The sequence below is a fragment of the Dreissena polymorpha genome, chromosome 9 (genome assembly GCF_020536995.1).
Source record: "Dreissena polymorpha isolate Duluth1 chromosome 9, UMN_Dpol_1.0, whole genome shotgun sequence".
Classification (NCBI taxonomy): Eukaryota; Metazoa; Mollusca; class Bivalvia; order Myida; family Dreissenidae; genus Dreissena; species Dreissena polymorpha.
The window spans coordinates 72200262-72228248 of NC_068363.1; the positions used below are offsets into that span (position 1 = coordinate 72200262).

Sequence of the window (27987 nt, forward strand, 5' to 3'; positions counted from 1 at the left end):
AACATTTCTTATAAATAAATCTGAAGGAAAAGCGGCGCAAGAGACTAGTGTACTTTGACGTACAAATATATACTTCGAAGTGTATTTTATATTTATGTCGACGTACAATTATTGTACTTCGACGTACATTTCTCTTTTTACCTTGTAGGTCTTCTTGACTTTCAACCCAAATGGTACGCCATAGTATGTCTTTAGGGTTATCTAAAGAATGCTCCCACTTAAGGTATCAATACAGAGACCTCCCAGTGACTAAGCCAGTTAGCAGACACCATCCACTATACCACAGACACCGAACCAGCTATAAATTCCTGTGGCTAGAAAAAAAAAATATAAGATGCTAGATCTTTAAGCTTGGAACATGTAACTCGTTTTAAGATTGATTGTTTTGGATGCATAACTTAATTATTGCAACAATTATAATATTTTGAACACAATCATGTCCATATATTTATAAAAAATACATGGTTATCAAAAAAACTTAAAAAGTCCGTAAATTAGATAGCACCTATTATCATATTACTAGAATAGTAATAGTATATGTTGAAGAAACTGTTCATCCGAGGTCCGTTACCTACGTTGTCATGGTAATATTTTTTAATTACTTGTATTAGGACCTTTTAAAATACTTTTATTTGGACTGGTCAATGTTCAGGTCTTAGCTTGTATGTAACCTATAATGTATGCGAAGGACAACGAAGGACGGTATTTAGACTGAACAAATTGCACATGCGCAAAGGCAATATTTACGTTAAATCATTTCCGGTTTCTAAACTTTCCTGCGCGGCATTATCGATAAGCTATTTGATTTTTCTAAGAAAGAAGCTTCATTCTACTAACTTTAAACGGCTTGGTAAGTAAAGGGAAGCTTTAAGTGTAAGTGCCACGATAACAAGAAAACATGTACATGACATCAACGATAACCGCAAGAGAACATGATTTGTTGACGGCATGCAACCTCGTAATTTAACGTAAACGTTTCTCAGTCTTATTGATTGTTAATGGCTCGTTCTGTAAGTTTTTGCATATGATGGATACAAGGTCTTGAATTATAAATCTTCAGTTTGCTATTTCATGACATGCAGACATGCATATCTGTCATACCGGCCCTCATGAATCTAATGCTTTAAAAATAAAATGATTTAACAAAAGTGTCAATATGAAGTTAAATGTAGTCTTTGACATAAAACAAAACACACACACACACACACTAGAATTTAGTAAGATTACATGGGACTGGAACTGTGATGAAATAGTATACTTTTATTTGTTCTATAGTTGCAATAATTCAACTCTCAGCTTTATAACCCAATTGGGTTGCTGAGAATGGCAGTGCGCTGTCTTTTGTCCAAAGGTGAAAAATTTGGTCTTAAGCACAAACTCATGCAAATGGTACCATTAAAGCAAGAAATAATTGCTCTTTATTTACTTTGTTAATCTTTCGTACAATATATCCACCATATTGGAAAACTGTCGTAATGTTACCAACTTTAAGTGTCACTACCAGTTTGGTCACAGTACACCAATCTTGATATTTGATGTAACCTACAGGGCTTAACACTAAGGCACGTCTGAACAGCATTCACTGCCTGTACTTAGGTCTGGGCTAGCCAATGTCCCAGTAACAGGCCGACCGGTCGTGTGTATTTTGGGCGGGATATGTGTTCTATATCAATAAACTGCGTTTTAAATAAGCTTTTGAAAGATGCAGAAATCTTAATACAATATGATCAGATGACAATTAAATCCCAGAGTGAAGTCGGAGACTACAAACAGATCGTAATTCGAAATAGATTTGGAACCCCCTGATTGCAATCAAAAAGAGGCCCCCCTGATTGCAATCAAAAAGAGGCCGACAATAGAAAATACCCGGAGGTTTTCCTGGTAAAACACGTCAGTGCCTATTTTTAAACGGAATTCCGCTAGATACGGTTTTGATTGGTTTCCTCGAAGTGACGTGTTTTCTCGATAAAAATACGTTTTAAACTAAAAGCCGGGATCGCCCAGGATTGTCCGGGATCGATGAAGGTATAAAACTCGACATTAACACAAAGTTAATATAAATTATTATTTATTTATCAATTTTAAATAATTTTAATTTGTTTGATCGATTAGAAGTGTTTTGACAATCGTTTTTAAGCAATTCAATAAGCAAAACTAATATTAATGGTCGATCCAGGCTTTAAGTAGAGAGTTAACCTTGTACAATTGTTACGACTACCGTAACACGTTATTTGTCATTTTGCTACACCTAAGATTCACTTACCGTTTGTTGTCAGAGGGCAACCGCGGCAATCTATGTAAAAAGGTTTTAACGTTCATGTGGTTGTTTAAGTGTGGCTTACAGGTGGGGATGGGGGTTCCTCGGATAGAAAAGAAAAGGGAAGGAGGAAAGTAAGAGAAAGTATGAGAGAAAAAAAAACAAGGAAATTTTCTCCCGACATGGCGTGAAGATTACAAATAGATGTCTTAAGTAGAATATTGAATTCATTAGCATTAGTAAGGCAAGCTATAGATGAGTGAATCATAATTGCGCATCTCCAACGCGCAAGAAAATACAAGTTAAATGATAAATATATAGGTTTGATAATACTTTTGTCCGGGCACATGAAGATTGGTCAGGGCTAGTAGGTTCTGCATTTACTAGCCCGAATGGGCTAGTTGAAAAAAAGTTAGTGTTAAGCCCTGACCTAAGTTGATAACGATGTCGAACAGATTGGAATATTACTCTGTTCCCAATTTACAAAATGAAAATGTTAGCAAGAATAGTGAGTTGAAACTGGGGTGCCATATGACTGCTAGAGCCATTATATAAAAAATTTAAAGGCCCTGGGATTAAGTTTATATGGATTATTGTTCTAATTACTCTAGTCATAGCTGAAAAATGGCTCTGGTCAAAATTTGTTGTACTGCACCTAACCAAGAGCGAACTGAGTTGGCAGCATTGCGACAGTTTTCCAATATGCTGTATAGAGCTTACGAAAGAATACCAACGTAAATAAAAGCAAGAATTTCTTGCTTTAAATGATACCATTTGCAAGAGTTAATGCCTAAATGGTACCATTTGCATGAGTTTTGTGCTTTAGACAGGTAAATATTTGAAACGTTTTTGCAGTATCAGTGTTCCTTAGCCCTTGCAAGTGAGTTATGTTCAAATTTTGCACTTAGGACAATAGACAGCGCATTGCAACTCTGAGCAACCCTTTGGGTTATAAAGCTGAGAATTGAATTATTGCAACTTAAAAACATGTCTGCCAAGGACTGCACCAATAGACCCTTTTCACAATAGGCCAAAATGGATAAGAGTGCAAAGTCACGTGACTCGCAGAACTCCCAGAACGAGGCTGAACGTGTAACGTTTACAATAGTCACACGCAACGCCGCATTTGATTTTAACCTTTCACCCTTTTGAACATTCGGCGATGAAACGATTTAGAAAACACAATATGACATTGTCAGAATAAGTAATAAATTATGATGTACTTCACAGTTTAAGTGTCAATACATTAAAAAAATCTTGATTAAAGTCCTTGTTTGTCTTAATTTTTTGCACACATTTGACACTTTTTGTTAGAGCTTTTTATCGCGCTTTTTTTAATAAAGATCTATCTTGTTATTGATACAACTGTGGTTAATAGCCCCTGTGTTCAGCACAAACCCATTATCTCGTTATGATCAGATACTGTGCCAACAAATACTAAATAACCCATGGTGTAATAAACCAAACCGTGGTAGATGCCTGGTCATTGATCATCATTTATGATACCCAATGTATATCGTGATAGTAGTATTACATAGTCATTTCGAAGACTAATGTAACGCCAAATACTCTAAACTTAATATATTGTATAGATATTAGCCAGTTTAATCATAATGATACAGTAAATTCTGGCAATTCGTCCTAGCCTATTTTTCACACAGGCGGACATTCGTTCCTATGTTTTTGACAAACTGAACATTCATGCCTTGGGTTATTTTGACAATGCGGATAATGGTTCTCATACATAATTTGACTGCACAGACATTTGTTCCCTTCGTTATTTTGACAGCCCATAGATTCGTTCATGAATATTTGCTATCGCGGTCATTATTATCACATTTATTTCAAATAATATGACACTCTTGGCATTTTATGTGGTATTTTAATATGTCGTTATTAAAAATAGTTTTTTTGTCATATTTTGTGTAATACTTTATACTGTTGTAAGACTTTATTGTGATCATAAGGACGTTACGTTAAAAAAATATCAAATATATCGACCTTCACTAAGATCTGTAATTTGTGAAACCTTGCAGAAATCAGAGCATGAAAACTATGTAGGAGCGAATATCCAGTTTGTCAAATAATGTTGGAACGATTTCCGGGATGTCAAAATAGCGTGAGAATGAATGTCTGGGTAGTTTAAACAACGTATGAACGAATGTCCGCCTTCTCAAAATTATTGAGGAACGATTGTCCTTGGAAAGTATGTTCGAATACATAATTAGGTGCTTAATACCTATACATTTGCAGTGTTCTGCCGTGGAATCTTTACTGTTGGGGACAGGGACCCTTAGGGTTAAAAACGTGGGGACAAAAAGGGAAAATCTGGGGACACAGAAATATATTTGTAGCCAGAATTAAATTTTCAGAAACCTTTACTTGCACTCTTAAACTTGCTTGATTTCTGCTTATAGCCAGTCTACAGGTTGTAACATTCTAATTCAAACTTGAACATTTTAAAAACTTTTTAAAACTGTCAAACAATTGTCAACATATTTACAAAACTTTGAACAGATTTATGGTCATTGGAACTCAGCATGGCGTGTCAAAGTACTTGTTGATAATTAGAATTTCCGATAGTAAAGGCATTTTCTTTTTTGTGCTATATGTACAAACTGCATGTCATTTTGTTGTTGTCCAAGAAATTTTTCGAAGCCAATTTTCTTGGAATGAATGTTTAGGGGCAGACTTTTTTGTCATCGCTAAACAATGTTGGGACTTGGAAGACTCTGTTGGGGTGTTATTATTATCCTCATATTTTCTAATGTTACTTGCCGGAGGAAAAAAAAAGAGATTTGTTTTCTTGGGTCGGTCACTTTCCGCCATTTTGATAGGTGTGGAAATTTCCTTGACATCTGATTGGTTGTTATAATCTCATCTTACCAATGCAATAAAGTGTAAGTAAAGTAAATTAACCATTGGCTGCGCAATGACGTCATGTTCTATGAAATAATTCGTTCTAGTTACACATTCACTCGATTACTTTACCGACTTACAAATTAAATCAATTAGTTTTTATTCCTAATTCTTGTGCGCCCGCGAACCCATATATGGAAAACGGGTTGGGACAGTTTTTTTTTTGCGCCAATGACGCAAGGGCGCATCCACGGCAGAACACTGATTTGAAATATTTATAAAATTTTATGCTAAACAAGAAACCTATGTGTACCTGGATACCGGTAAAATAAAACTCCGTCATTACGTACTCTTATAAAGAGTGTTCGTTAGTGTATAGAAGTACAAAATAAAAACAAGCATTTTCGTTGACCACAATGGGGTTAAATTATGTTTCCGAAAAATACAGACAAAAGAGATTTATAACATTAAGTGACATATATTTATCACTCATAATCACGTTTCAAGAGAAATAAAGGTGCATGCATAGACAGTTCAGTTTGCTCCACATTCCTTTTTCACCTGTATACAAGAATTCTTCAATATTGTCTTTCACTGTTAACAAAAATTAATTCAAGTTAAAAGAAAAATGACATAACATTTAAATAGTGTCATGTGCATTGCATTTATATTGCTTTTTTTAGCTCACCTGAGCACAACGTGCTCATGGTGAGCTTTTGTGATAGCCTTTTGTCTGTCGTGCGTTGTGCGGCGTCAACATTTGACTTGTTAACTCTCTAGAGGCCACATTTATTGTCCAATCTTCATGAAATTTGCTCAGAAGATTGGTCTCAATGATATCTTGGATGAGTTTGAAAAAAGTTACGTTTGCTTGAAAAACATGGCTGCCAAGGGGCGGGGCATTTTGCCTTATATGGCAAAAGTAAAATCTTGTTAACACTCTAGAGGCCACATTTACTGTCCGATCTTCATGAAACTGTGTCAGAAGATTTATCATGATAATATCTTGGATGAGTTAAAAAATGATGCCGGTTGGTTGAAAAACATGGCTGCCAGGGGGCGGGGCATTTTTCCTTATATGGCTATAGTAAAACCTTGTTAACACTCTAGAGGCCACATTTATTTTCCGATCTTCGTGAAACTTGGTCAGAAGATTTGTCCCAATAATATATTGTTATCTCAGGTGAGCGACTTTGGGCCTTTCAGGCCCTTTTGTCTTATGATTGAGTCAACACACATCTTACACGTTCCATCGTTCATGAAAACAGTACAGACCAACAAACATACTTTTGAGAATTTAAGTTATATAATAACGTTTTGTATTATACGACTTATGTATAGATTTGTTTTGTGCATTTATCAATGTTTATTCTTCAGACCACATTTGCTCTGATGATCGTGCGTATCTTGAATTTTAATAAAGATGAAAAAAAATGTATATACACGTATACATTAGTGGTACTAAATACTATGGCTTTAAAATATGACTTAGGTGTAAGAATGTTTATTGTATAACCCCTCATCAATTTATTGACTTAACAACACATGCATGTATGCATATGTTTGCCGCTATTGTAACCAGTGTCAGTGCTCATGAAAATCCCTAATGTAATTAATAAAAATCAACTAGTTTATAATCATCAATGTCCTCCGCCAAAAATCTATACATGTTCAGCCTCGTTCTGAAATTCGACGCGTCACGTGATATCTAAAAATAGCAACAGCGGTAGCATTGTTAAACTGGTCTATTTCAGCATATGGCTGGAGTAAAACACTAGGTTTCCCTTTTTTTTGCCTAATCATAATGAAGTTTTATGAACTTTACTCAAAATATTACCGTAAATACATGAATATAATAAGCATTTTTTTACCTTCAGAATTTTTCTTCAAGTAGGGGTGCGTATTATATACGAATGTAGAGCAGAACAAAAAATTCCTGTGAAAATTATAAACTTTTTTTACATAGCAGAAAAGCCCCTGAAAAAAGGTTATGTTCCTTTTGAAAGAGCCACTAGGGCTTGGGTGGCAGTTGACCTTTTTGCTAAGAACTTTGTATGTAATTGAGATAAATTAATAATTAAAACTGATCTGAGCAGGATTTAATAATATCGTTAAGATTATATCAAAACATTTAAGATTTCTGTTGGTTGAAAATTTTATAGGGGTTGCTACTGTAAGGCATTACCAGCTCAGAATGGTTAAGTTTATATGTGTCTCAGGTGAGTACCTTAGCATTTAAAACAGTTGACACCTAACATTTACGGGGATTTCAGTATTTCAACACGGGTAAACAGAGATGTACATAAACTGATTGTTTGTAAACACTATTGACTTGGAGGACACTGTATTTTGGGCTAAAAACAAGTTGTATTGCTCATTTTTTTAAGGTAATGTCCAAAAGCATATATATATATTGTTTTTTTGATAACCTTTATAAATAAAAAATGCAAAAAATGTTTAAAAATCGGTAATAATAATGGATTGTCACCTTTTATGAGCCTTTAAGTTGAAGGACAATGCTTAAAGTATGGGCATTATACAGCAATTTTCAGGCAACTAATTTAAATGAGATGGAAAATAAAATTTTAATGTTACGTTTTAAGTATGGGGAGTCAAATTTTGGTCATTTGGCTCTACAAACGCTAAACTCTGCCACAGTTTCTAATTGCTTTGTTAACAGCTCGAATAAGAAAGATTTATTGTAGCAAAAATAGTTTACAAACAATTATTAATAAAAGACAGTATAATGTATGAAAATCCACAATCTTTATAAACTATTTAAAAGGTTGTTTTGATTCTTGTTTTGATAAATGTTCTTGACTTTGAAACTTAAAACACAAACATCAATTAAGTTGCTAAAATGAAAGCAGTTTGTACTATGATGTTATGCAACTATAATTAAAGCATCTTTATTTATTTAACATTCAATATATTAGCATGCAGGCACGGTCAGGTTTAAAGTTCTTTGTGTGAAAGTACATCATATACTGGCATAAATAATGAACAATAAATGTTGTTTTATCTTAAACTTTGATAAAGCCTCGTTTTGGAGTTAGCTATTGATTTGTCTGTAAATGGCAGCTGTTAATGGAGACTGAAGATGGTGTATACCCACTTGCAAGTAGAGCATTGTGACAGTTTGTAGCAAGGAATCACACATGAAACATTTGGGGCTGAAATGACTTTAGTGATCTTAATTTAAATGTAGTCTGACTCTCATGTCCTTGAATAATGATATACCTGGTCTTTGGGCAGTTTAATATAAATACACAGCATATTACAAGTTAAGATGATGGATACTCTAGACTGGTCGCATTGTTGGAAACTCTGTTTCTGTGACAGAGTTGTATAGGTTTTTGTTCAGCATCATCAGTCAGAAACTTCGTGAATCCATTGGAACAGTTTTATTTCATCAACTTTGAAACTTGCTGAAGAAGGACTCATTGAGTGTTTAAGTTGGATTAAAAACCTTATGCTGGTTTGATCTATGTTGTGTAGAAGTTTAAAATGATATTCTGATTTTTCTTTCCATTTGGTCAGTTAAATTGCTTAGAAAGTTGCTTTATCAGAAACTATTGATTTTTGCAGACATCTTTTTTCTGTGGAAGATTTGCTTTTATTGGTCTAATAAGTGAAATGACTTTATAAATGGTATAACAGTGTTTGTACTTTGACATTTAAAGAAGTGATTTATGTTAATACAATTTAATATTGATTGATGAATTATGTACTTCATATGAAATTTCTGTTGTTTGTTCATATTTTATGAATATTATCTTGTTTTATGGTTCATCTTGTTTAAATATGTGGTGTTGTTTTAATGGAATGTTCCTTTAAAATGGCATCTGAAGATACACTTTTTGCGTTCTCCATTATGAAGCAGTTGCAGGTGTTGTACATATATGGGCATGTTTGGATGGCAGATGGAAAGTTACAGAAGTTTTACAACAGTTGTTAGCAGTAGTGGAGAAATGGTTATTGATTATACTGGGGTCTCAACTGGCAGAGATGTGACTATTGATTTTGCCAACAAATCACAAAGTTTTCTAGCATGCTGTTGAATGGTGTCTTATTGTAACTATAGCAACCAATTACATATTTGTAAAGTTGAAATATTTGAGACAATTTTCATGCATTTAAGTTTTTTTTTTTTTTAATTGATTGGTATGATTGTTATTAATGGGTCCTAAGCTTGTAAAACACCAGTGCGTACTTCTAAATGTCTACACCAACCAGCTAAAATGTGATCATTACCTCAGGCGTGCAATGAAAACAACTTTGCAACACTAGTTAATTAATATCAAAGGAAAGGTTGATGAAAATGACTTTCTTCTGTAGAAACAAATCAAGCCTTTGATTGGTGCTAATTTTTCTTTATGATAACGTAATATACGTATGTTTCAATTTGCAAAATACTTTCTTTTTTCACCACTGTAGAGCATATTATTAATAATAAATGACAAAAATAAAGGGAAATTGAAAAAAATGATATTGTCAACAAACCCAAGTTAAGATTACTTTGTAAAGACTGACCTCAATGGGTTAGTATAGCAACATAATACTTTATTATTGTGTGGTATTTATTTTTAGACTTATACAATTACCTTTGCTTCACAGTTAAAACTTACTCAATATGAAAGTTTAATAAAATGGTAAGTAAAACCGGTATCAAACATTTTGATTTTGCATAACATTTATAATTGATTGCCAGACAATTAAAAAAAAATTGTGAATTTTGTTATGAAATTTAATTTAGAAGTAAAGTTTTGTATCCATGTTTTCATATATTTGAAATTCATTGAGTTTAATTTGTAAATCTCTTAATACCATTTCAAATGCATTTAGCTCTATATGTTTTCTTACACATTATTTTGTACTATATTGTAGGATAAAACTTCTCTATAGGCCTGTGTGCTCCAATAGAGAAGATGAGTACCAGGGTAAGTTTTTGAACCCAAAGTTATGTTTTGTATCAAAAGAATAAAATATCTCATGATTCAGTTCTTTGGTTAGATGCCCACGTTTGTTTAATGTTTTTTAATGTCTGAATATTTTTTGTCACCCAAGAAAAGTTTGTTAACATGTGGAACAGGTAAAAAAATGCAAATAAGGCCAAAACAAAATAATGTTGTGGTTACTGTTACCCGACCGAGCTTATTATTTTGCTGCGACCCTACTACATTTTTATTCAAAATTAAAAGCCAAAAGAAAAAAATCACGGTAAAATAAAACTATACTGGACTCCGGAGAAACGGTTATTAGCCACGCCGACTTTTTTTAACGGAGTGCGTTTTACGAGCGCACCGTTAGCCTCATCCGATGAGGCTCGCGCTGTCGTTCACCATTTCAGCCATTTGCAAAAATATTGAGAATTCGGCTCAAGAAAAATCTGATTGGCGAAAATGCTAAAATCTCGTAAAATTTCACTGAAAACATCCGCCATTAAATACAGACTGGTTTACAATATTTTCTATTTTTATCAATGAAAGTGTTCGCAATTTGAACAATAAACGAAAACCATTCTGCATCAGAGCATGATACATCGCTTGACCTTATTGTTATTGAAGTGCACGTGGTAGCTGGCCAATCAGCATTGAGTTTGCTCACAAATAATATTAAGTCATTCCTGCGCAGACACTGTATACGCGAAATACACAGTTGATACTGTCGTCCGCCAACAGTAAAGCGGCCGATGACAAACGTCGTATTTAAAGATATAGAAATAAAAGAAGCGTTACAATAAACAAATTATTTTTAAGCTGATCATTTAACACCTTTCTCCCGACTATCAATCGATCGATTAAAGGATGGTAATTAAATAATTAGCGCTATCTCGATGATGTTACACCTTTCCACCGATGAACGTTTGAAATTAAAAGGTGATAATTAAGTTGTTTTTACCCACAAAATGTGCTAGTGTAAAGCAATTTATCAACCCTATTTTATATTTGCAAGGTTTCTGGTTTTCATTTTCTGCAGTCAAACGATATGCACATTCTATTTTATGTGCAAAACGCGTACAAGTTTTCGGACTGTCGGTTTCGGATACATTATGTTTTTTGTCCATTATAATTTATTTTCGAAGTTCTTTATAGAAGAAATAGAATGACGAATACACATTCGGTGATATGACGGTGTGGTTTATACAATTGCGAATTGTATTCACCTGAAAATACAATTGGAAAGAATATAACAAAGCACAATGCAGGGCTTTCCTTTGACCCGAGCTCCCGGGTTTTGACGCTTGAAAATTACAGAATACCCTAGTTTGACTCTTGAGAAAATTACGTCATGCGTCACATTTGACCCGGGGGAATGTTCCAACTTGCGTCAAAGAGATTAAAAGTTATTAAGAGTAATCGATAATTGGCTTGGGGCGGAGTATCTTTTGGTAGACGCTAACCGTTATCGCCCGTTTCCAATCATTGAAGCACAAGTCCGCCCAGTAGGCGGAGTTTTGCCCATTGAGAAATCTAATAATGACCAATTAAGACACTGCTGGTTCGATGACGCGTGTATCAAAGTTCCATTATTTATCTGAGCGTTTGTTATCAGCTGTTTGCAGATACGACATGTATTCAACCCACCAAAACAGAATGGACTCACCCGCGTCAGTTTTAATAATATCCAATATATAATTATAACATCCCTATCCACAATATTTTGAGAAATACTTCCACAATATGTCAGAATGTATTTCCAATGCTGAATACAGTGTACCCAACCCTGTTTTATTCCATTCAAAGACGCGCGAAAGTTATGCTGGCATATGTACTGTCTACAAAGTATCTTACACGCTTTGCATCAGAGTTGCTAATAATAACCATAGAACTGGTATAACTGACCGTGTGGCAAAGTGACAAATTTGGATGCTGCATCTGCTAATTGATTACAACATAGGTGTAATAATTGACCATTTGAGACGGCAAAGAAAATGGGCGTGTTTGTTGCACGTCCTCGGTAAAGATGGCACATGAAATAATTTAATCCGGATTTGAGCCGTCCAGGGTCGATTTTGAGATGATAGGAAATCCAATTAGTTAGTTTAAGGAGGTATTTTGATGGTAAACGGCTGGCACTGACATGAGAAGTAACTGACGAAACATCTTTTTGTTTTGTTTTAAAACATCTTCGCTACTTACCCAAAACGGTACCATTCTACGAACGTTGCTATAGTTGTCCGCCAACTATAAATTATCTATTAGCAAAGTAAAGCACTGCAATATCATACTTAAAACAATATGTCAACCGAATTATATATTAATTGCGTATTTGCTAGTTTACTTATTACTGGCTTTCATTTTCTGCAGACAAACAAAACACATATTTTATTTCATTCGCAAACGACGTATCTCTACCCATTTTTGGATACGGTATGGTTCGTCGATTTTAATTTATTTCCAACGGTCTTTATAACATTTTTTATAGAATGACAAATACACATGCGGTGTTACGGATGGTCTGATTGATAAAATTTTGCATTGTACTCGCAAGAAATTGCACATAGAAAGAAAATAAAGAATAACAATAAGCAAGGGCTGGAGGGGCTCTGCCCTCTATTCCCTTTATCCTACGGTCTCTGAATCTCTGCTTAATTTTCCGTATTTCGAATTTGGGACAATTGACACCCCTGATATATATTACATGTACATTGTATGTCACTACAAGTGCGAGTGTATTTTTCACAATATTGGTCACAATGTATGTTTGCATTATCTCTTTTATTGACTGGAATATATTAAGAAATAAATGTTTAGATATTTGTAAATTTGTTGCTTTATATATATATATATATATCTCAGTAATTTGCTTTAAGTACAAAAGATCATTGACTCTCCTGCGTTATTATTATGACTCATACAAATTTGATTTTGACTCTTGAAAATTTGGTCCCAAGAGTCATTGACTCTTGAGATTGGAGGTCTAAGGAAAGCCCTGACAATTAGTAAGGGCTTTTGATGGAGTGGAGGGGCACTGCCCTTAATTCCTGTTGTGTTCCTGCGGCTGTGGTTCCAAAACCCCCAGCCTAATTTTTAGGATTTCGAATTCGGGACCATCGACACCACTATTAAATGCACATCTATAAAATAACTTATGTTTGTACTTTGACAAGTACCATACTAATTATTTCTATATTGAAAATTGTATGCATACATGCCATACGTCCCGGATTGTCCGGGACAGTCCCGGAAATGAAGAACTTGTCCCGCTGTCCCGGAAATCTGTCAAATGTCCCGGACTTTACAAAATCCATATATACATGTACCTTATCTTGGGCTTAACTGCACCTCGAATCTGTGTATATCTGCAGCGTCTCCATGACAATGCCTACCCGGATAGGCAGACTACGCTACGTGTCAAAATCGATCAATTAACAGGGGTCCTGTTATCATATCGATTGTCTCACGTTCGCGGTCAAACCGAAAAGGCGGCATTGTTTAATGTGGTTGTTAATTGACTTTATTCTACTAGGTCACTATGGCACAAGTGTGTAACTAATGTGTGACTTTCCTGATTTTAAGTTGACGATCTACCGGTACTGTTTTGTTGTATTTGTTTTATTGTGATTGGTTGAATGTATTGTGAATTGATTTGAGTTGACGATCTAACAGTACTGTATTGTTGTATTTTTTATTATATAAATGTTATAAATGAATAAAGGCGTATCAACAACTACGCGTTACACACCGGTCTTAATAACAATAACGCAGTGACGTCAACATCTTTGTTTAGAACGCTTACACTGAAAACACGTGGCTAGTAACGGAAGTAGTAATGCTTAATTTAACGTTAATAGATCAAGTGTATTTCGGATAGGCTTTCCAACTTTTGCAATTAACGATGCGAAACAAAAAAAAACGAACCAAAAATGCATTTGTCTTTAAATATCGCTACATTTTATACATGTCCCGGAAAATCGGCAAAAGTCCCGGACAATTTAACTCAATGTCCCGGAATTGGTCTGAAAAATTATGGCATGTATGTTGTATGTTATATTATAATATGTAATATGCCCTTGTTGTCATTAAAAAGAAATTTAAGGAATTTGATAGTATATGAATAATTATTTCAAAACCAGTTTTTGCGCATATTAAGCAATTTGATAGTATATATATATATATATATATATATATATATATATATATATATATATATATATATATATATATATAATTATTATATATATATATATATATAATTATTTCAAACCAGTTTTTGCGCACCGAAAGATTGAAAGAAATTGGCTAAGAGAAATTTTGGGCAAGCCCTAGCTCACTCACTCCAACTCATCGGGGAGGCGCTTTACATATTAAATGTATAGAGCTTCTGCGACGCAATTTAGAAATCATCTTCTTCGTCAATTTTATTTAAAGTTTTACATAAAAAGTGCGACGATGCTTCTGAGTTCAGGGCTTTTAAAGCCTTCAGTTTAGGTATGACTATCAAAAAAGTGTTAGCCTTAGTAATAAAGCAATATTTTTCAAAGTATTTTCAGGTTATTATCCATCAACATTTACAGTATTTTTCTCTATTTAAAAAGTTTTCTGAAGTTTCTTTTTGATATGGATAAAAAGTCAATGCAAAGCTACAGCCAAGTTGAAGCCATGAATTGACCATTCATCCTTTTCAGCAGTTAAATGGTTTTTGTGCAAGATTGCCTATGTAAGTATTGGAAAACACCCGTTCAACAAAATAAAATAAAATGTTTTTCCTACCTACCTACCCTATTATTTTTTGGCCCGTAACCTGAACCACAACAATGAGTGTTAATTTATTGTCAATGAAATCAGTCATAATAGATGGAGGATCATGAATTTATTTCAATTCTGAATGCAATCAAATTCTGTGACATAAGGGGAGGATCAATGATCAAGAAAAGCAAAGGGTGTTGTTAAAATGGAGAAGGATAGAAATAGAGGCATGTCTTGTAATATCTTTTTATGTCCTAAATCCATGGATTTTTTAGTGTTCAACATATGTAATTAAAATGTGCAAGCAAAGTCTTTTTATATTTCATTGGATTTTGGCAGAAATACATAGAATTTCAATAAATTTTCTTTTTTTGTTGTTGACTAGTTCAGAGGGACAGGAGGTTAAAAGCATAAAGGATCTTTCCCTTGTGACACAATGTTCTGTAAAATTTCAGGAGGATTTTTTGGTATTTGAGCATATATAACAGTTACAATGAATGAACTATCTTTGCAAGATTATAACCACATTTTGAAGAAATGTAGACATGTTAATATTTTCTGTAGTTCATTCATGTGTTTTCAGAAAAGAAAGGCCAGTTTGAAGGTATTGGAAGAGATGGAAAGGCTCAAAGAAATGGATGGTAGGTTGCAGTGTGTTGTGTCAAATAATCATTGTTAGCGTGTACTAGTTTAAACCTTTTAATCCCACTTTTACAGCGAATTCAGTTCATTAAAGCCCCGTTTATTAAATTTCTGCTATAAACAACGGCACGTGCTACGTTGTTAGGCTACGTTGTAAACAAATGTAGTTCCTTGTATATAACAACTAAATGTTATATTGATGTTATAAAACTTTTGATTTGCAATTCAATATGAATAAAATTGTAATTAATAACACACGACTCTTTGTCACAGAACAATATTCTGATTAAAAAAAATGATTATTTGATCCGCAGTTATTATGCCCCCCTTCGAAGAAGAGGGGGTATATTGTTTTGCACATGTCGGTTCGTCCGTCCGTCCACCAGATAGTTTCCGGATGATAACTCAAGAACGCTTAGGACTAGGATCATGAAACTTCATAGGTACATTGATCATGACTGTCAGATGACCCCTATTGATTTTGAGGTCACTAGGTCAAAGGTCAAGGTCACAGTGACTCGTTCTTGGATGCAGTTTAGGACCACATTTGCAGATTATACTGTGAAACCATCATTAATCGTCAGGCATTAATTTTCATAAATTTCGTCAGTCGACCGATCGGCGAATTTAAGATCCTAACGAACAATCATGCTCTATGTTTGAACAAAAACAAACACTAAGTTGAACAATATTTTAAAACTTTACCGTAGACATGAGGCATTAAATTCCAACATAATCCATGCACACATTCACTGCTGTTTCGTAATCAAGATTAATCCGGTTTTGACACAAAGGGATGTAGATTACACAAGGTACTTTACTGACACGTTACACTTCTTTAAAACGCGTGTGCAGTACAGCTGTATCGAATGTGTTGACTTCGTTTATGTAGAATGGTAATGAATTAGCGCTAATTGTTTATAACTTTATTACCCATTAGGTGCATTGTGTTTTGTAGGGGTGTTGCATATTAGCCATCAGGCAGCGAATGCCGATGAAAGACAAAAAACCAAATGAAAAGATGACGATGTGTGATCAACATGCGTATTTATCACAAATTAATTAAATATATTTTAGTATGGCAATTATAATAATAGAATAAGACTAATTGGCAATTGGCTTCGTTGTTACAAACACTCGTTAACGGTTATTAGATCCCACTTGTCCGCTAATCATAACAATGAACGTGTGAATGGCATACATTAAGAGGGTCCATTACTGTCCCTTGATAACAAAAGACTAGTTAATGGGCATGTGACAAACAGGCCCCACCTCCTGCAGTGATTCTCAAGTGTGTACCCGCATTGGTACCACGATTTTTCGCAACTGCGATTGATCGCGAATATGTATTACACACAAATCGGATATTGACTGACGCATTTAAAAAAAATTCAAAATCAGAAATCGGCGAATTTAAGTGCTGACGAAATCGTCATTTTTATAAAAATGACGAAATTTTGTGCTGTCGAAAATAAATGGTTTCACAGTATTATGTACTGGTGTCGTGGGGTCTGTCCACCAGATGGTTTCCGTATGATAACTCAAGAACGCTTACGCCAAGGATCATGAAACTTCATAGGTACATTGATCATGACTGGCAGATGACCCCTATTGATTTTGAGGTCACTAGGTCAAAGGTCAAGGTCACAGTGACTCGTTTTTGGATGCAGTTTAGGACCACATTTGCAGATTATATTATGTACTGGGTCGTGGGGTCTATCTACCAGGGCTAGCGCTGTCCCAAAATTTCTTTGAGCCAACCAGCTTTTATGCCCCCCTTCGAAGAAGAGGGGGTATATTCTTTTGCTCATGTCAGTCCGTCTGTCCGTCCACAAGATGGTTTCCGGATGATAACTCAAGAACGCTTAGGCCTAGGATCATGAAACTTCATAGTTACATTGATCATGACTGTCAGATGACCCCTATTGATTTTCAGGTAACTAGGTCAAAGGTCAAGGTAACAGTGACTTGAAATAGTAAAATGGTTTCCGAATGATACTCAAGAATGCTTACGCCTAGGATCATGAAACTTCATAGGAACATTGATCATGACTGCAGGCAGATGACCGCTAATGATTTTCAGGTCAAAGGTCAAGGTCACAGTGACTCGAAACAGTAAAATGGTTTCCGGATGATAACTCAAGAATGCTTACGCCTAGGATCATGAAACATCATAGGAACATTGATCATGACTGGCAGATGGCCCCTATTGATTTTCATGTCACTAGGTCAAAGGTAAAGGTCACAGTGATGCGAAATAGTAAAATGGTTTCCGGATGAAAGCTCAAGAATGCTTACACCTAGGATCATGAAACTTCATAGGTTCATTGATCATGACTGGCAGATGACTGCTATAAATTTTCAGGTCACTACGTCAAAGGTCAAGGTCACAGTGACTCGAAACAGTAAAATGGTTTCCTGATGATAACTCAAGAATAATTTGGCCTAGGATCATGAAACTTCATAGGTACATTGACCATGACTGGCAGATGACCCCTATTGATTTTCAGGTCACTAGGTCAAATGTCAAGGTCACAGTGACAGAAAACATATTCACACAATGGCTGCCACTACAACTGACAGCCCATATGGGGGGCATGCATGTTTTACAAACAGCCCTTGTTTTTAGAACGCGGAGTAATACACTGACCTTGGTTACACTACAGTCATTATCAAAGTACGACAAACACTCATGAAAACTAATTTTGTTTAAATAAAAAGATTTACTGAATAAACAGTGGGATAAATAGAATAATAGACTAGTGATTATAGATCAGGTTTATCATGCTCAGCACGAAAACAACAAAGCACTCCTCAAGGCTCGTACTTTTTGTTTTCTAAGCCTTGCATGATAAACCAAATCTATAATCAACACTAACCTATTATTCTCTATTTTAATCCCCAGAGTTGGTTAGACTTGGCACACTGAAAACAGATGGATGTCTGTATGTCTGTCCTTCCTCAGGCACAATGTTGTCCAAAGTGCAACATTCAAAGTTGCATTTATGATTCCTTATGAAACAGTTTTGTTCATTTGTAATTTTTATCGTTGCATGTAAAAATATGGCCCATTTCACTTTAAATTTCATTATTACAACTTGTTACTAGAGATAGGAATTGTATGGAAAATCAACATCCAGGTATCCATATCTAGTATCAAGATGCTATTAGAATATCTTTATACCAAATTTGTAACCAAAATACAATGAAAAATGTTAAAACACAGAGATTGCAATTAAAATATGTCATGTTAATTTACACGATTAAAAATTAACGAAGTCCTTAATATGATTTCTTTATTCAAATGATTTGGACGCAAGACATGAAATCTGGCTAAGAAACTATTTAAAAAACACTGTGTGAAAATAAAAACAAAGTATAGTCACTGCAATATGTACAAACATTGACAATGCATATGTTTTAAAATTCAATATTCAATATTAATCTTTGGTCTTGAACATCTGCACCTAATACTTATTTATGCAACAATAATTAAGGACAAAGCATTACTTTCTCTGTGGTGTAATACGTATAGGATCTTGCATGAGTGGTCGTTTTGTATTGAATTTATTTAACAAGTCATTTAAATGGAGATAAAAACAAGGCTTGCCGATTTTTTATCTTTATTTAGATTACGAGTTTAATAAATTCAATACAAAATGACCAGGAATCTTAAGATTCTATTTATAACATGACTAACAAATTTTCTTTGTATTTTATGCTTCTTTCACCGTTTATTCACATTGTAGAAGAGTTAAACTGAAGAAATTAGCGGGAATAATGATGTCATTTCGTTAAAAAATGGCGTCATTTCACAGTTATATAACTAGTGTAATAATACCTGTGTAATAAACAAAATTGAGCATTACGTTATTTCACTCCTGGACCGTAGGTCATGTTATAAAGATAAATATTGATTGACAAATTGCAGAAACGATTTATCTGACAGAGGGCATGTTTTCACACTGTTGCATTCATTAATAGAAGCAATTTGGCCAATCAGTGCCAATAATCTGAAAAAAAAGACCATAAACCAACTTGGAGACGTCTTCTTCTTGATTGTCGTTGAAGTCCAGAGGCATGGATGAAACGGGTTATCTTATGTGATAGTTCACTTTTCCGTACAGTTTTTCTGCAGGCTCTTGTCATTCATTCTTCTTCAGTGGTTGGTAGTCCCTGAATTCCTGGAGGATGCAGTATTCAACCATTTTGTCAGCTTCTCCACATTGGCACTTTGGAGACGACATAAGGTGGAATCTGTTGAACTCATTGTGCATGTGTTTTAGTCTGTTGTGCCCTGTTTGCACTCGGACTATGTTCACCTGTTCTAGTCTGAACAGATTATTGTAGCTTTCTGTCCTTGCCACTCTTTCAGGCTCATAATTTCTGTTCACTAGTAAGAGGGGATCCTCTGAAGTACTTGATGTAAGCAACGCTGCTGTGATTCTGAAGTACTTGGTATGTTAGTAATGCTGCTGTGAGGCAAGTTACTTTTTTAGCAGCTGCTGCTTTCGGGACTGACCAAACATCTGGGAGAAAGACTAACTGGGAGTCTTTGTCTGCTTTGTTCCGATGGTGTTCGCAGATTGGATCAAGGCTTCCTTCTCAGCGCTGTAGTTTGTGCATGTTGGTATTGCCTCTGTACACTGCAAGTACGGTCCAGCTCTCTCTTGACTGTCTCTTTTTCTGATCCACCTTTGTAAGTTCTTGGTGTTTGCTTCTAATTGATATATTTCCACTGGCATGGCCAGTGCCAGAGCTTTCATAATGTTGCCACTGTGCTTGTTTTTCGTGCTTTTCTTTGAGATGGGGTACTGTAAGAGAGAATAAAAGCTAGAATCACCAAGGCAAGTGCTGCAAACAACCAATTAATTGTTAATGTCATTCCGGTAATGACATGCATTATAGAGATGTACTTAGTATGCATTACACTAGGAGCATTTTCATTTAATTATTAAGCCAGATCCTTTCTAGCTCGGCGTTTTCGGAGAAAACCTGATGTATTGTCATAGCCAGCTCATCGTGTCGTCTGACGTTCGCCGTCCGCGTCGTGCTAAAACTTTAACATTGGCTCTAAAATCAAAGTGCTTCCACCTACAACTATGAAACTTCATATGAAGATGCACCTTGATGAGTTTTACACGCCACACCAATTTTGGGGTCACTAGGTCAAAGGTCAAGGTCACTTTGACCTCTAAAACAAAAATAAAAATAAATAAATTCTGACAAACTTTCATTTATTCAAAACTGCACTCGTAGCCGAGTGTGGCACCCGTTATGCGGTGCTCTTGTTTACTCTACAGGTACTTGAGATACCAGGATATAAAAAAATTTGCTACCAAGAACAAGAAAAAGTGATTAGGTTCTCTTGCATCCGTGCTTTGACTGAAGTACTGTGAATGATTTGGAAGTATAACAAACAAACAAACAAATCAAACCTATATTGAAGTTATCCTGATGTTAGTATATGAACTATGAACTGATTTTGTAATTTTGTCACATTTTGTTAAAGCTTAGTAGCCTATTTGGACAATTTTACCAAGACAGTGACTTTTTTGCAGAAATCAAGAATGCAGGCTGCACTGTGAAGGGTTGTGATAGCAGTGGACACACCAATGGAATCTCGGTCAGACACAGAACGTAAGTGGCGTACACCTGCACAAGGTTTGGAAATAGGTGTATTATTTGCACTTTGCTGTACTTAAAAAATAGAGCAAACCCTGTCAGTCTGCATTTGATGAATCTATGCTCAACCAATGCCAAAGTAATTGTTCTGAACAAAACTAATTTTGGTGCAAGCTTCATATGGTTTCATATGGTTTCATAAACTCAATGTAATACTAATAAGTCAAGTTTTGTTCCTTTTGCCATTGTTTTTACAATTCTGCCACTGTATTACAATTTTTATGCCCCAGAAAGAGGGCATATAGTGATCAGACTGTCCGTCCTTCCGTCTGTCTGTCTGTCTGTCACACTTTTGCGTTTAGGTTTTGAAAAATGCTCATAATTTCTATGTCGCTTCAGATGTAACCTTCACATTTGGTATGCATGTGTATATGGACAAGGCCTTTCCATACGCACACAAATTTTGACCTTAACCAGTAACTTATGGTCTGCGTTTAGGTTTCAAAATCTGTGTTTAGGTTTTGAAAAAGCGTTTTCGGGGGCATATGTTTTTCCATGAAGACAGCTTTGTTTAATGATGTTAATGGTTTATTTATTTTTTTAAGATTACACTAGTGTGTGTTTCAATTATTTTCGTTTGTAAATTTTCATGCACCTGTTTAAAAACGGAAAATAATAGAACTTTTTTTTCCAAGTCTATTGGTAATCAGTAACTGCTTTAGCATTTCAGCTTTTTAACCAGGTTTTCCGAAGGAAAAAACTGGTTATTAGATTGACGAATGCGGGCGGGCTGGCTGGCTGGCTGGCTGGCTGGCGGGCTGGCTGGCGGGCTGGCTGGCGGGCTGGCTGGCTGGCGGGCTGGCGGAACAAGCTTGTCCGGGCCATAACTCTGTCGTTCATTGTCAGATTTTAAAATCATTTGGCACATTTGTTCACCATCATTGGACGGTGTGTCGCGCGAAATAATTACGACGATATCTCCCAAGGTCAAGGTCACACTTTGAGTTCAAAGGTCAAAAATGGCCATAAATGAGCTTGTCCTGGCCATAACTGTCATTCATTGTGAGATTTTAAAATCATTTGGCACATTTGTTGACCATCATGGGACGGTGTGTCGCACGAAAGAATCACGTCAATATCTCCAATGTCAAGGTCGCCACGACTAAAAATAGAATTTTTTTTTAAACAAACTTACAAAGGGGGTTAATTTTGTTTGTTCATTTCAAAAGTTCAGTTTGAGTTTTCTCCCTTTATCATATTTTTTTTTCACAATGAAAACCTGGTTTTGTGACAATTTTGTCCCTTGTTATTTTGTAGATCACTTATTATTATATATAACTTTGAAACTCAATGAAGTTTATATATATACTTACATTCTATGTATTTTACTGTCCTTTAGGGTAAGAAATTGTCCCCTGCAAAAGCGTAGGGATATGCTGTTGGAACCTCCACCAAAAGTGTCTCGAATTGATCAAGCACCGGCAAAACAGAGTGTTGAACACGAAATCTGGGCAACCAAAGTGAAAGAAGAACCAAAAGAAAGGGAAAATTATCAGGAAATGCGAGATATAGAAGAGGATGCATTTGTTGAAAAATTGAAAGAAGAGCATGAATTTGAGACCGAGAATACCCCAAGAGAAAGTAAACAAAAAAGGAGGGGAATTGTGAAGCAAGCTCAGAAAAGAAAGAAGAATTTGAAGGATACTGCTGATAGAGAGGCAGTGGAGGCAGACACTTTCGCTGAAGAAGTGAAGGCAGATATTGCAAAGGTTGAGGAGGAGTCAGAAGACAACAGTTGTGAAGAGAAAGCTTTGAGCCCTGAAGCTATTCAGATGCAGATTGAGCAGGTTATACCGATAAAAACTGAAATAGGTGAGTCAGAAGATGGAATAATCTTACAGAAGATTTCTCAAATTGCAAGCTCAAGCGTTGCATCTGATCAAGCAAAGAGTTCTTCAAATACTTATGTTGATGTGAACAATCAACCAAAATCTACTACTGAGCCTTTGTATAATTTCATTATGACCGGGGATGACCAAAAACCTTATATCATTCCTGGCAGTGCTATAATACCAAAATTGCTAGCGAAACCTCAGATTACAGAAGTTGTCAAAGACGTTCCTTTGCCAAAGAATGCAGAAAGCAACGAATCTCTGGGTGCTAAGCTCGGGGAAATACCATCAATCTTTTCTGTTGAGAAGACCATAGAAGTTAGGCAAGCCCTGGAAGATGAGAGCGATGATGATGATGATGAGGGGGAGGGTGCTGATGGGGAGTACATGGTGCTGGCAGAGTGGACTGATGGCAAGCTACAAGAGCTGGGCAGTGATGATGCCAAGGAGGACTCTAGCAAGGGAGGCAGCAGCAAAATTAGTAACAAAGGTAAGTGTACACAATGGTGTTACAGTACAGAGGCAGCATGTACTTACACAAATGCCACTCGCCGCGGTCTTCATCTCACTGTGTTCACTTACCGATTTGATACCCGTGATGGGTGTTCAGATCAATTGTCGTGGGGGCCAATTGCCATAAGGCGAACACTGCGGACCAATAATATCTACTGCGGTGTTCATTGTGTTCGCTAAAAATAAAATAATTGAACATTAACGTATTGTATTGACCCTGTTCATTTAAAAGTGATAATGAATTATGTATTTCACGCCCATGCCAGTGTTGTCTGTCTTTTTAAACCCTGCGTATAAAAGAAAACCATGTTCGCACCTAGCTGTAGGATACCGCACCTGGAGGAGTGATAATTGCGTGTGTGATTATGCAATTAACTGAAAATTACCATAAAAGCAGATAGCGTGGTCCGTGATTCTCCTATGCAGAATGCACAGGCTTATCTGGGACGACAAATTACGAACATTTAGGAGTAGAATTCCCACTATTTATTCATTTGTCCATGTACAACTGTGTGAGTTATCAGACCTGAATCATGTTTATGAAGTTATTTTCTTTTGACAGTGAAGTGTCCACATCCTGATTGTAAAGGTGAAGGTCACATCACAGGATTATACACCCATCACAGGAGGTATTGTACAATATATACGGGACAATATTGTAGAAACATCTGTTAGTTTTCTCTTCACATTCTTAAGTGCAACTTAAGTACTAATGATTCTTGTCTGTAATGTTTGTTTTATTTGCCAAAATACTTGGCAATATTCAACCATATTCCTCACCCTTATATAGGCCTGTTAAAAGAAAAATTGGGGCATACTTTGAGATAACCTGCTTCAGGCTTGTGCTTGTTAATACTATTTATTGACATTATATCTAGGTCAAATTTGAAACCATCCATATGGCATTAAGCAAATCAGAATTAATGCCCTATCTGTATAAAAAAAATAGCCTAATTGACCTTGTTGGCTTTCTGTCTTTGAGAGTATATACACTTGGAGACTTTTCTAACGCATCACTTAATCATATCAATATAGCTCCCTTATTTTTGAACAGCTTATGTTGAAATTTGGACCAAGAATAATTCAACACATACCTGATAATTCCTAAAAATTTAATTATACCCCCACAAACAAAGTTTAGGGGGGTATATAGGAGTGAGCTTGTCTGTCTGTCGCTCGGTCCGTATTAAGTCTCCGCTCACTAATTCAAGTAGTTTTCATCCGATTTTCACCAAACTTGGTCAGAAGTTGTATCTACATGATGTCTAGGCCAAGTTTGAACATGGGCCTTGCCAGGTCAAAAACTAGGTCACGGGTCACTTAGTGCGTTTTAAACATTCTGCATGGTGTCCGCTCTCTAATTCAAGTAGTTTACATCCGATCTTCACCAAACTGGGTCAGAAGTTTTATGGACATGATCTTAAGGCCAAGTTAGAACATGGGCCTTTCTGGGTCAAAAACTAGGTCAAGGTGTGTGTCCACTGTTTTTTGTGAAGACGACATGCAAAATATTATGTGTCAATGCGGCATGTGGGGGTATTAGTCATGTCTGTGACAAAGCCCTAGTTGAAATTGAAAAACCACAAAATATAAAACTTAACAAATCACAAACTCGTACAACATTAAATAATAACAATGTGAAAAGTAAAACGCATAAACTCACACGTCTTAATTACCGACCGGCTTGCAAAATGCCGATTGAGCCATTTAGCTCCTGAATACTCATTCGAGCCATATTGTTTTTCTTTAATGAATGTTATGTTTTTCTTGTGTAAAAACTTACCTAGAATTATGAAATTGAAATTAAATTGGAATTAAATGTACTGTAGGTTTCCAGGTATAGCGCGCTCCTGTGTATAGCGTGCAGACTGTTTTTTAAATGCAAAAGTTGAGAATTTTTTTTTAAAGACAATAAAACCACCAAATCGGACCGAAAATGGCCACCATTCTACTATTGCACAATCCAATAATCCGGGGCATTGGAAAGCTTAATTAAGCATTCAAAATAGGAAGCGTCATTATGATTAGGAGCATGGGTTGCATAGCACTATACTTTTCTGACAATTTTGTAATTTTCTAGCAAAAGATTAACAGTCCACGTGCATTTCGTGAAAAACGTGAGAAAATAAGAATTAGTGTACATCATGTGATTTTTCCTTGGGGAAAGCATGGGCATTACCGGTAAATTTGATTGTCGCATGGGAGACAGGGATACAGTTGTTGAGGTACACCACTGTTGAACGTTCAATATTTATACACACAAAATGCAATTGCATATCTTCAAGTTCTCAAGTGTCAATTAGTGTCTCAAATGTCAATTAGCGTCTTAACAAGTAGTGGCACATATTACTCAATAACATCTGCCAATTACAAAGTGCAAAATGAATCCCTTTCACACCTACCGTTACCCGCAAAAAAGACCTCGTTCGCACCTACCCTTGCCTGCTCTCCGGAATGTCAACAACAATCCCCATCGGAATTCATCAATAAAGAAGTGTAAAAACACAAACAAAGAAATGTCCGCAAGTTTATTCAAACAAATTTATTTTTGACCAAAATTTCTTCTACCGCATTCATATCTAACAGATGCGACTTCTTGTTGTTTCGACAATGGCCCCTCAGTCTGGACGATTACAGGGTGGTTCTAAAAAACATGGCAGCCATTTTTATTATTTACGATTACACAACATATTTTTTACCAATTTAGCAGCCAGGATAGCGTTGTATCAATGTATAGCGCACACCAGCTTTTTAATTTGAATTTTGGAGGTGTAACACTGCGCGCTATACGTGGAAACCTACGGTATATCGCCTTTTACTACGCTTTGTGATTTTCTAACACAACACTTTTAAAACTTACATATCTCAGTAATGAGTAAATATTTTAATTTAAAAATGCACATGTGTTCATTTGACTACAATATGTGCAAGATAACGATAAAATCATTCATCCATAATGATCGGACGCTTTAGCAAGTGGGAAAGGTAGCCTGTAAAATGAAAAGTGCGCGATTGCGCTCCTGAATATTCATACGAGCTACATTGTTTTGTAAATTAATTTTATGTTTTCCTTGTGTAAGAACCCACTTTAAATAACTAAATTGAACTAAAACTAGAATTAAATCACGTTTCAACATTTCCACGTGCAAAATATGGAACCACACCTACCCCATGTGCTAAAGCGTCCAATAGTCACAGATGAATGATTTTATTGTGAGCTTGCATGGAATGTAGTCAAATGATCGTATGTAAAATTTTAAATCAATATCTTTGCTCATAAATGAGATATTCAAGTTAAGTCCCCAAGTGTATTGGATCATCATGAAAACTTGTGTAAATGTTTGTATGCATATAATGTCCTCCAAGTTGTATAAGCAGCTGTATTTTGCAAGAAGTGTTTTTGAAATATATTATATAGCCCTTCCAGTGCTCCAGCTAGGCCTAAATCGAAGGGCGCCGCGCCCTGCCCTCCCGAACCTCCGCCCTGCCCCCCCGAACCTCCGCCCTGCCCCCCCCCTCAAAAAAAAAAGATAATTCATAAATCTCTTATTACATTGTAATTAGTTTAATCCTCATTGTAGACATTATATTTGAATGGTTTAATAATAATGGGAATAATACAATTATTTATAACATATAAATTAACATGCAAATGAAAGCATTCCACAAACACCCGCGCGCTCGAACGTGCCCTTTTCACAAAATACTGCGCGTCGAAAGTGCCCTTTTCACAAAATACTGCGCGTCGAAAGTGCCCTTTTGACAAAAAAGCCACCCTGCCCTTTTCAAATTCTAGCTGGAGCACTGAGCCCTTCAATTGTCCACAATAAATCAAAGTTTATAGCCCTTCAATATTCCACAATATATCAAAGTTGTTAATGTTGTTTTCTCCCATATATATTGTTTCCATTTAGTAACTTCAGCTAGAATAAACCAATCGTAATAAAACTTAAGATGTAGTAAGCTTTAATAATGCTAGGTGATTACCATGAATAGAAACGTAGCCATGGGTTAAATATTATGAGTTGTGTTCTGAGAAAACTGGGCATAATACATGTGCGTAAAGTGTTGTCCTAGATTAGCTGGTGCAGTCCGCACAGGCGAATCAGAGACGACACTCTGCTTTTAAGACATTTTTGGTTTAAATGAAGTCTCTTCTTAGCAAAAATCCAACTTAGGCCGAAAGTGTTGTCCCTGATTAGGCTATGCGGCCTGCACAGGCTAATTGGGACGACCCTTTACGCACATGCATTATGCCCAGTTTTCCAAGAACGCGACTCTTGTGTAAGATGGACATTGTGAGTGTGAAGGTAGCTTACCTGCAGTCCTTACTTGTGTAAGATGGACATTGTGAGTGTGAAGATAGCTTACCTGCAGTCCTTACTTGTGTAAGATGGACATTGTGAGTGTGTAGGTAGCTTACCTGCAGTCCTTACTTGTGTAAGATGGACATTGTGAGTGTGAAGGTAGCTTACCTGCAGTCCTTACTTGTGTAACATGGACATTG

The 27987-nt window shown here is 35.8% G+C and overlaps 1 protein-coding gene across 1 annotated transcript in view; it reads left to right on the forward strand.

Annotated features, from left to right (window-relative positions):
• The first annotated feature begins 734 nt into the window (after positions 1-734).
• Positions 735-27987, forward strand: part of LOC127846161 (myelin transcription factor 1-like) — a 97411-nt gene continuing 70158 nt past the window's right edge. The window contains exons 1-6 of the mRNA XM_052377337.1: positions 735-850; positions 10004-10056; positions 15392-15449; positions 21012-21090; positions 22475-23457; positions 24043-24109. Of these exons, the coding sequence (XP_052233297.1) occupies positions 10045-10056; positions 15392-15449; positions 21012-21090; positions 22475-23457; positions 24043-24109 (1199 nt within the window). The 5' untranslated portion in view covers positions 735-850; positions 10004-10044. The remainder of the gene's footprint in view (positions 851-10003; positions 10057-15391; positions 15450-21011; positions 21091-22474; positions 23458-24042; positions 24110-27987) is intronic.